This window comes from Anolis carolinensis, unplaced genomic scaffold (genome assembly GCF_035594765.1).
Source record: "Anolis carolinensis isolate JA03-04 unplaced genomic scaffold, rAnoCar3.1.pri scaffold_14, whole genome shotgun sequence".
Taxonomy (NCBI): domain Eukaryota; kingdom Metazoa; phylum Chordata; class Lepidosauria; order Squamata; family Dactyloidae; genus Anolis; species Anolis carolinensis.
The window spans coordinates 4,247,161-4,258,719 of NW_026943825.1; the positions used below are offsets into that span (position 1 = coordinate 4,247,161).

At 39.2% G+C, this 11,559-nt stretch overlaps 1 protein-coding gene across 1 annotated transcript; it reads left to right on the forward strand.

The window, feature by feature from the left end:
- Positions 1–4,101: 4,101 nt before the first annotated feature.
- znrd2 (zinc ribbon domain containing 2) lies at positions 4,102–10,907 on the forward strand. The gene is made up of 4 exons (XM_062965304.1): positions 4,102–5,315; positions 5,464–5,615; positions 8,151–8,235; positions 10,428–10,907. The coding sequence occupies exons 1-4, from the start codon at positions 5,297–5,299 to the stop codon at positions 10,826–10,828; spliced, it is 657 nt and encodes a 218-aa protein (XP_062821374.1). The 5' UTR covers positions 4,102–5,296; the 3' UTR covers positions 10,829–10,907.
- Positions 10,908–11,559: the final 652 nt, after the last annotated feature.

The following is an 11,559-nucleotide window of genomic DNA, read 5'->3' on the forward strand; positions in this document are numbered from 1 at the left end:
TGATTTTTTTAAAACAAAAAATACATATCATTCACATACAAAACATTTACAATTTCCACCACCAACACGAGGATTGTTTCCATTTACATATTGATTTTTTTTCAAGACAATCTTAATATCTTTATACATTTCCATTCTATATACTATATAACATTTGTATCTTATTTCTTATGGCTTGATCTCCGGATTTATTCATGATACAGCTCTTTACCCTTGTCCATCTTTCTTCCATTTCTCTCGTTCTGTTTTCATTAGTTTTTAAAACATTTAATTTCACATTCATAATTTCAAATTCCATTTGCTCCACCATATATTGGTACCATTTATTTACTGTCCATTTTGATTTATCTTTCCACCCTAATACTATTACTGCTTGTGCACATTCAATTATTGCTTCTTTTATTTCCCATTTCCTCTCTTTTCCCTAATACCGCTATTTTCTTTGTTATGACCCACTCTTTTCCTAGTACAGTAGAATCTCACTTATCCAACATAAATGGGCCGGCAGAACGTTGGATAAGCGGAAATGTTGGATAATGAGGGATTAAGGCAAAGCCTATTAAACATCATATTATGCTATGATTTTACAAATTAAGCACCAAAACATAATGTTTTACAACAAATCGACAGAAAAAGCAGTTCAATACATAGTTACATTATGTAGCAATTACTGTATTTATGAATTAATATATTTGTCTTGTCTTTGTTCTGTGTTAAAAGGCATTGAATGTTTGCCTATATGTGTAATGTGATCCGCCCTGAGTCCCCTTCAGGGTGAGAAGGGCGGAATATAAATGCTGTAAATAAATAAATAAATAAATAATAGTAATAATAATAGTAATAATAATTGTAATACTTTATTTCTAGATCGCCCACTCTCCCCAGAGGGACTCGGAGCATTAACATACATATAAACGGTAAACATCCAATGCCACAACTACTTCACTAGTATCAAAAGTATAAAATGACAATAACATACACATAATTTAGCACCAAAACATCTGTCGGGGGTGCTTTGAATGCGATTTCCTGCTTCTTAGCGGGGGGTTGGACTAGATGGCCCTTGAGGTCTCTTCCAACTCTACTATTCTATGATTCTATGATTCTATGATTCAGTGTATTGAACGCATTGACTATAAAAGCATGGGCTACTAACAAAATGATTACAAATAAAGATAGAATTGCATAAAATAAACCTGCAGTAACAACATTGTCAGAAGTTAAATCCATAAAGAGTTCAGTCCTTGCTGCCTAGTGAAACAGCTGTGGATCCGGGCGGGAGGCAAACTGCATTGGATAATCGAGAACGTTGGATAAGTGAAGGTTGGATAAGCGAGACTCTACTGTATTTGATTTGACTCATTTTGTATAGTCTGCCAAAAATATTGTACATATTCACATTCCCATTCACACTGGCGTTCAACAGACAAAGAGTTCTTTCTCCCACCCTAATAATAATAACAACAACAACAACAATATAAAGCTCCCTTGCATACCTGACCTGCAATAACCCTTTGTCCAGTTCTGGGCCAAGCAATCCAAGAAGGAGATGGACAAGAAGGAATGTGGGTTGCTGTTATGTTTTCCTGGCAGTATGGCCATATTCCAAGAAGGAATGTGTCTGGAAAATGGTGCAAAGTTTGGAAGAATGGCATAGGGAGCTGGAGGTGTTTAGCTTTGAGAAAATAAGGTTCAGAGAGGGAACTGAGTCATGTTTAAATAGCTGGAAGAAGGTCCCATTGAGGAGAAGGGGGTAAGCTTGGTTTCTACTGCTCCAGAGGCCCAGGACACAGCAATGGACTCGAATCTTAAAGAAAAGAAATGCCATTCAAAGATTAGGAAGACCTTCCTGACTGTAAGAGCTGTTCCATAGAGGAATATGCTGCCTGGGAGTCCAGTGAAGTCTCAGGAGAATTTGAAGCAGAGGTTGTATGGTCATATGTCGGGAAGGTTTTGATAGTTTCCTCCCGCCTGGCAGAAGGCGGGGGGGTCATACAGGATAGTCTGTCACAAGCATGAGTCCAAGTTTGCCAATGTCTGGTCTATCAGCAATGACAATAAACCCAATCATTTCCCTCCCACTTCCCTGCTGCTCCGCCCTTTTTCTGACTGTTCCGCATTGTGATTGGCCAATACACCCGTCAGTTGTCTTGATTGCCATTCCAACCGCAATTCCTTCTTTATATGTAGGTGGGTCTGCCAAGTGATGTGACTCCTTCCTTTAGTTGCAGCCTCCGAAGTGCGAGAAAGGAGTAATTCATTTTAAGATCTCTGGGAAATGAAGATTTTTCAATATCTTAAAACAAAATAAAATAAAACTGGCTGTTTCCAGAGTTCGAATCCTAGAGTTGGAAAATACCCCGAAGGCCATCTAGTCCAGCCCTTTGCCATATTGTGCCTCTTTCCAGTAGTCTATCTTGATGATTTTATTTTTATTCCTTCCTTGACTTTGCCACATTATTTTCTTTGGTTTTACTGTACTGTCCTGGTTCTCTTTGCTTTGTAACATTGTGATGAACTATTTTCATCAATAAAAATAAAATGACAATGGTTTTGAAGTTTGTTGATTATTATACAGTCTATATTATTTTATTATTATATCATACATATTTATATATTTATATCTCTTTGCAGGATTTATTAATATGTTTGTGGGAGGTTCCCGGAGCATGTCCAGAGAGTTCCAAAATTCTATCTCCACTACTTCTCTGCACAGGCGAGAATCCTGGGCTATATCCTTGAGAGTTCAAAGGGGACAAGGGGGTGACCAGGCTTGTGTTTGCCGAGTTTATAGTGTGATTTAGGGCCCAAAAATGAAGGTCTGTTACTCACTGTTTCCATTGCCGACTCCCTGGCTGGTAGGTAGGAGTCAATTCTCAATTGTTTTGCTGTTTGGAAAGATTTATGAACCCCTGTAACATTGCTGGGGCTAGCTCGGTTTCTTTTCCTACCCTTGGATGGCATTTTGGCTTGAGAGTTGTTGATAATGCCAGGTTTTTTTACGGAGCTCAGTACAAGAGCTGATTGCAGGACACCATGCTCCAGCTCCTCCTCCACTGCCTTATCTGAAGTGAGGTGAATGACAAGAGGCTCTATATATGTATAATATATATAGTACATAATATAAATTTTAATATATAATATTAATATAATATATTTATTACAGCATTATTATATATTTTCTTTATAATATTTGTATTTATAATATATACATTGATAGAATTTATAATATAATATACCGTGTTATATTGTATTTAAAAATGGCTTCTCTGTGTAGTCTGACATGGTTGTTAGAGTGGTCTGGCAGTTCTGTATTCTCAAATAATATCCTTTGTCCAGGTTGGCTGATCAAATGCTCTGCTAGGGCTCACTTGTCTGGTTGAGTTATTCTGCAGTGCCATTCATGTTCCTTGATTGGCTACCAGTACTTAAAAAATCTCAAATCAGGAGAATAAATAAAGAACAACACTCAGAAAGCAGGGGAGTTCCATACAGGAAACAATCAGGTTTCCAATAAACCTTGCACCTCTGAGGATGCCTGCCACAGATGCAGGCAAAACATCAGAAGAGAATGCTGCTGGAACATGGCCATACAGCCCGGAAAACCGACAGCAACCCAGTATTTTATTATTATATATATTTATTTTTAATATATAAAAATATATAGGTAAAGGTAAAGGTTTCCCCTGACGTTAAGTCCAGTCGTGACCGACTCTGGAGGTTGGTGCTCATCTCCATTTCTAAGCCCAAGAGCCAGCGTTGTCCGTAGACACCTCCAAGGTCATGTGGACTGCATGGAGCGCCGTTGCCTTCCCGCCGGAGCGGTACCTATTGATCTACTCACATTGGCATGTTTTCAAACTGCTAGGTTGGCAGGAGCTGGAGCTGGAGCTAATAGCGGCCGCTCCCGGGGTTTGAACCTGGGACCTTTCGGTCTCCAGCTCAGTGCTTTAACGCACTTCACCACCGGGGTTCCCAAAAAAAATTTTTTAAACATATATATATATATATATATATATATATATATATATATATATATATATATATAAAATATTTATTATTATATATTTTAGTTTTAGAGCTCTTCCTCTCATTGCAACCCTGAACAAGTTGAGTCTGGATTTACATTGCCATAGGGACTTCAGTGCATTCTGAATCTGCATTATATAGCAGTGTGCGATCGGCCCAATGTTTTGGACTTCACCTCCCAGAATTCCTGACCCTTGGGCGAGCTGGCTAGGGCCTCTGGGGGTTGGAGGCCACAATTTTGGCCAGGCTTTGAAGCTACAAGGCCATTTAGTGCTAATCAAGCTGGCCAACTGCAAGATTTACAGACAAAAGTTTATTCTCTCACTCTGGACATCACACACACACACACAAACACATATATAGACCCCACTTACAGTAGTCTCACTTATCCAACATTTGCTTATCCAACGTTTGGCTTTTAGTAGTCAATTTTTTTGTAGTTAATGTTTTCAATACATTGTGATATTTTGGTGTTAAATTCGTAAATACAGTAATTGCTACATAGCATTACTGCGTATTGAACTACTTTTTCCTGTCAAATTTGTTTGTATAACATGATGTTTTGGTGCTTAATTTGTAAAATCATAACCTAATTCGATGTTTATTTATTTATTCACAGCATTTATATTCCGCTCTTCTTTCTCACCCCAAAGGGGACTCAGGGCGGATCACATTACACATATAGGCAAACATTCAATGCCTTGACATAGAACAAAGACAAGACAAATGCAGGCTCCGAGCTGGCCTCGAACTCATGACCTCTTGGTCAGAGTGATTCGTCTCAGCTGGCTGCCGTTTAATAGGCTTTTCCTTAATCCCTCCTTATTATCCAACATATTCGCTTATCCAACGTTCTGCCGGCCCGTTTATGTTGGATAAGTGAGACACTACTGTACCTAGTTTCTAACATATCTCACAACCTCTGAGCATGCATTGCATAGAGGTGGGCGAAATGTCAGGAGAGAATGCCTCTGCAACATGGCCAGGCAGCCCAAAACACTCACAGCAACACATAGAAGCTTTATTTTTGCAGAAACAAAACCCACAGTGGGTCTCTATGATGCCAGCAACCTAGTCTCCGATCTAATTTTTTGCAGGATGGGAACAAAGCTCACGCGGAACCTTTATGTTGGAAGTGGAGTTTCCGGTGGGGATGATTAAGAAGTCACACCTCACTATAAAAAAGGCTTGCTCGGCGATGAGGTGACGACAGCGGAAGAGGGGTGGCTAAGGCCGGAAGCGGGCGGTGCGGCCTGGGCGAAACATCATGGCGCTCAACGCGGCGGGTAAGTGAGAAGGAGAGAGGCGTAACCATGGCAACGGGGCCTACTTAGGCCTGCCGAGCCAGCCAGGAAGGGATTGAGGAGGCCGCGGAGGGTGGGAATAGCAGTGAGGAGATCCGTAAACGGTATCACACCATGGCTTCTCCCTTAGGCAACGACGACGCGGAGTGGGAGCCGCCGTCGGAGGCGGAGCTGAAGGTGATCCAGGCCCGGCGGGAGCGGCAGGACAAGATCAGCAAGCTGATGGGAGACTACCTGCTGAAGGGCTACCGCATGCTTGGAGATTGCTGCGAGGAGTGCGGGGTGAGAGTGCCAGGCCCTTTATTATTTATTATCAATTAATTCATACATTTATATCCCGCCCTTCTCACCCCAAAGGGGACTCAGAGCGGCTTACAAATTACATTCACATACAATACATTATATTATTAGCAGAGTACAATACCAGCATTAAATTACTATATTGTACTATATTATTACATTTAATATGTAATATATAATTAATATTATTATCAGTATTATATCATAATACATTATAATATTTATTTATTTAATACATTTATATCCCGCCCTTCTCACCCCAAAGGGGACTCAGAGCGGCTTACAAATTACATTCACATACAATACATTATATTATTAGCAGAGTACAATACCAGCATTAAATTACTATATTGTACTATATTATTACATTTAATATGTAATATATAATTACTATTATTATCAGTATTATATCCTAATACATTATAATATTTATTTATTTAATACATTTATATCCCGCCCTTCTCACCCCGAAGGGGACTCAGAGCGGCTTGCAAATTACATTCACATACAATACATTATATTATTAGCAGAGTACAATACCAGCATTAAATTACTATATTGTACTATATAATTACATTGTAATATTAGTAATACCACATTTAATATGTAATATATAATTATTAATACTATTATCAGTGTTATATCGTAATACATTATAATATTTATTTATTTAATACATTTATATCCCGCCCTTCTCACCCCGAAGGGGACTCAGAGCGGCTTACAAATTACATTCACATACAATACATTATATTATTAGCAGAGTACAATACCAGCATTAAATTACTATATTGTACTATATTATTACATTTAATATGTAATATATAATTAATATTATTATCAGTATTATATCATAATATATTATAATATTTATTTATTTAATACATTTATATCCCGCCCTTCTCACCCCAAAGGGGACTCAGAGCAGCTTGCAAATTACATTCACATACAATACATTATATTATTAGCAGAGTACAATACCAGCATTAAATTACTATATTGTACTATATAATTACATTGTAATATTAGTAATTCCACATTTAATATGTAATATATAATTATTAATACTATTATCAGTGTTATATCGTAATACATTATAATATTTATTTATTTAATACATTTATATCCCGCCCTTCTCACCCCGAAGGGGACTCAGAGCGGCTTACAAATTACATTCACATACAATACATTATATTATTAGCAGAGTACAATACCAGCATTAAATTACTATATTGTACTATATTATTACATTTAACATGTAATATATAATTAATATTATTATCAGTATTATATCATAATACATTATAATATTTATTTATTTAATACATTTATATCCCGCCCTTCTCACCCCGAAGGGGACTCAGAGCGGCTTGCAAATTACATTCACATACAATACATTATATTATTAGCAGAGTACAATACCAGCATAAAATTACTATATTGTACTATATAATTACATTGTAATATTAGTAATATCGCATTTAATATGTAATATATAATTATTAATACTATTATCAGTGTTATATTGTAATACATTATAATATTTATTTATTTAATACATTTATATCCCGCCCTTCTCACCCCGAAGGGGACTCAGAGCGGCTTACAAATTAAATTTACATACAATATTATATTATTAGCATAGCACAATACTGGCAATAAATTACCATATTGTACTATATCTATATATTGTAATACCCTGAACATGGAAAGAGTGCCAGGACATTTGGCTGCAAAGGGGCCCTCTGAGCATGTAAAGCAGGCTCTAAAGAGTGCAAAGCCATTTATTTATTTATTTATTTGTTTATTTACAGTATTTATATTCCGCCCTTCTCACCCCAAAGGGGACTCAGGGCAGATCACATTACACATATAAGGCAAACATTCATTGCCTTAACATAGAACAGAGACAGAGACAAATGCAGGCTCCGAGCTGGCCTCGAACTCATGACCTCTTGGTCAGAGTGATTTGTTGCAGCTGGCTGCAGCCGGCTGCTCACCAGCCTGCGCCACAGCCTGGGCCTTTCACTGCAAACATGTTCTATGAACATGTAAACAGTTCCATACTTGCCTCCAACAGACAAAGGTTCTTTCTCCCACCCTGGGAGATATAGAAACTCCACTTGTTTAGTTTCCAATAGACCACACAACCGCTGACGATGCCTGCCATAGATGTGGGCGAAACGTCAGGAGAGAATGCTTCTGGAACATGGCCAGACAGCCTGGAAAACCCACAACAACCCAGTGATTCTGGCTGTGAAAGCCTTCCACAATACAATTCCATGACCTTTTGCTGCAAAAGGAACCTCTGCGCATGTCAGAGTGGCAGGGCCTATTTGCAGGAAAGTGACCCTTGAGCATGTAAAGAGTTCCAGGTCCTTTTGGGCATGTCCAGAGTGTTCTTTTGATGCTTCTTTTACCCTCCCCTCTTGATTTTGCAGCCATTGCGTTCCTGGTTTTCAAACTCTAACCTTTTCTTCCGTTCGCTCTCCTTCTTTGCGGCATTTCTCCTTCCAGACCATTTTGCTGCAAGACAAACAGAAGAAGCTCTACTGTGTTGCCTGCCAGGAACTCAACTCCGACGTCGACAAGGACAATCCGGGTGAGGCTCACTAACTGGCTATTGTCTCATTATAAGGGATATGGCATTTTGGGGGGGGGGGGGGGGCAAGCTGCTCCGGAGACTGTGATTGATTGATTGTTTGATTGTGTCTTTGGGGCATGGGTAGTGTCTCTCTTCCAACTCTGTGATTTGTGATTGATTGTGGCTTCAGGATGGCCATCTGTCAGGAGGGTTTGGGTGGTGTCTCCCTTCTTGAGGTCCCTTCCAACTGTGGTTGATTGATTAATTGATTATGTCTTTGGGGTTTTGATAGATGTTTAATACGTATGTCTATGTTTGATGTTTTTATAGTTTTAATGGTTGTTTTTTATTTAAATATGTGATATATTTTTCTGTACATGTGTGAGGCACTGAATTTTGCCACTTATTATGTTGTAATCCGCTTTGAGTCCCCCCAGGGGTGAGAAAAGCGGTATAAAAATGGAGTTAATAATAATAATGTATATACTCGAGTATAAGCTGACCCGAATATAAGCAGAGGCACCTAATTTTACCACAAAAACTGGGAAAACTTATTGACTCGAGTATAAGACAACGGTGGGAAATGCAGCTATGGATCAATTTCAAAAATAAAAATAGATGTTAATAAAATTGCATTATTTGAGACATCAGTAGGTTAAATGTTTTTGAATATTTATATAAAACTGCAATTTAAGATAATAATAAGACTTTAATAAGATAAGAGTGTCCAACTCTGAATACCTATATACTCAAGTATAAGCCGACCTGAATAGAAGCCGGCCAGGACCCTTACTTGAGTATAAGCCGAGGGGAGCTTTTTCAGCCCTAAAAAAGGGCTGAAAAACTAGGCTTATACTCTAGTACAGGGGTCCCCAAACTTTTTAAGCAGAGGGCCGGTCCACAATCTTTCAGACTGTTGAGGGGCCGAATTATCATTTGAAAAAAAAAATACAAATTCTTATGCATACTGCACGTCTTATTTGTAGTGGAACAACAACAACAACGAAAGAACAATACAATATTTAAAAATGAAAACAATTTTAACCAACATAAACCTATTAGGATTTCAATTGAAAGTGTGGGCCTGCTACTGGTCAATGAGATAGTCAAGTTAATTAGGATTGTTGTTGTTGTTGTGTGCCTTCAAGTCATGTCAGACTTTGGCTGACTTTTGCAGTATTTATTTACTGCATTTATCTACTACATTTATATCCCACCCTTCTCACCCCGAAGGGGACTCAGAGCAGCTGTATGTACATACAATATATTATATTATTAGCATAACACAATATTAGCATTATATATTACTATATTGAACTATACCACTATAGTATTATATAATATGTAATATATAACATATAATTAATATTATTATATGGTATTACTATCTATATATATAAAAGAGTGATAGCATCAGGGCAGCGGACAAAACAACAAAACTACTGGCACCCCAACCTCGAAATTTGACAACACAACCCATCATTCACGGCTATAGTTTGATACAACAAAAAGAAAAGAAAAATAATGTCCTAATTAGAGGGAAAGGAATAATTGTTTTTATCCAATTGCTACCAGTTTGAAGGCTAAGCTCCGCCCACTTGGTCTCCTAGCAACCCACTCAGCCCAGGGGACAGGCACAGTTAGGCCTCACTTAGGCCTCTTCCACAGATTATCAGATTTGAACTGGATTATATGGCAGTGTAGACTCAAGGCCCTTCCACACAGCTATATAACCCATTTAGAATCTTATATTATCTGCTTTGAACTGGATTATCTTGACTCCACACTGCCATATAATCCACTTCAGTGTGCATACTAAACATAAAGACAACCATACAACACACATTCAATACCACCACTACCTCAACAATTTCTCACCAACACCACCAGACAACGCCACAGCAACGCATGGCTGGGCACAGCTAGTTAGTATTATATTGTATAACATAAGATTATTATCAATATTATATGTATATACAATATATTATATTATTAAAACTGATATAAACTATTATATTATAAAACTGAGGGCGGGGGCCAGGTAAATTACCTTGGAGGGCCGCATCCGGCCCCCGGGCCTTAGTTTGGGGACCCCTGCTCTAGTATATACAGAAATAATAATCTTAAGGGTGGCCATCTGTTAAGAGAGCTTGCCTGGCGTCTCCTTCCTCCTTTTGGGTTCCTTCCGACTCTTCTGCTTCTCTTTCCAGCCCTGAATGCCCAGGCCGCCTTGTCCCAGGTGCGGGAGCGCCAGTTGGCCACCAACGCCGAGGACAACAATGCTTCCCCCGCCGCCGCATACCTGTCCGCCCTGCCCTTGGCCCCCGTGCGCCACGTCCCGCGCCCGGAGCATTGCGAGGGGGCGGCTGCGGGACTCCGGGCCTCGGCCCCTGCTCCGGTGCTGCCCCTGGGCCCCGCGATGGCGGCCCCATGTCCAGCAGCCCCGCTCAGCGGCACCCTGACCCTGGCAGAGGAGGCCATCCTGCAGAAGATTGGCTGGGCGGGCCAGGAGCTGCGGCACAGTGCCTCCGTGGAGGCCAGCATCCAGCTCTGCACCCTCATCCGTTCCTGCACAGAATCTCTCAAGAGCCTCAAGGAGCTGCAACAGTGAGCGGCCGGCCCCCATCGCTCTGACCTTTCAAACAAGACTCTGCTCTTCCTTCCCATTAAAATGTGTGCTTGTTGTTTCACTTGTGATCGCTTCGGAGTTTGCCTCTGAATGATTGATTGATTGTGTCTTTGGGGCGGCCATCTGCCGGGAGAGCTTGGCTAGTGTCTTCTTTCCCACCCTTCCAATTCTTTTTTTTTTATAACTTTATTTGTGAATTTTCCAAAGATTACATTAAAAGTGTGAGAACATTGGGGTTTTCATAGGAAAGTAGGAAATGTAAAAGAAAAAGAGAGGGAAAAGGGAATGAAGGAAAAAATATAAAAATACACTCGAGTCTCACTTATCCAAGCTAAACGGGCCGGCAGAAACTTGGATAAGCGAATATCTTGGATAATAAGGAAGGATGAAGGAAAAGCCTATTAAACATCAAAGTAGGTTATGATTTTACAAATTAAGCACCAAAACATCATGTCATACAACAAATATGACAGAAAAAGCAGTTCAATACACAGTAATTTTATGTTGTAATTACTGTATTTACTAATTTAGCACCAAAATATCACGATATATTGAAAACATTGACTACAAAAATGGCTTGGATAATCCAGAAACTTGGATAAGCGAGGCTTGGATAAGTGAGACTCTACTGTAAGACCAAAAAGAAAGTCTTTGTTTGACTTTCATCCTTATCCATACCATTTTCCCACAGGGGACCCTTCCCCTGTATTAAT

Excerpts from the sequence above, each read along its gene's own strand:
- znrd2 (XM_062965304.1), top strand. Across the intron at positions 5,616-8,150 it reads ATTGCTGCGAGGAGTGCGGG|ACCATTTTGCTGCAAGACAA; the intron begins GTGAGAGTGCCA and ends TTCTCCTTCCAG. Across the intron at positions 8,236-10,427 it reads CGTCGACAAGGACAATCCGG|CCCTGAATGCCCAGGCCGCC; the intron begins GTGAGGCTCACT and ends TTCTCTTTCCAG.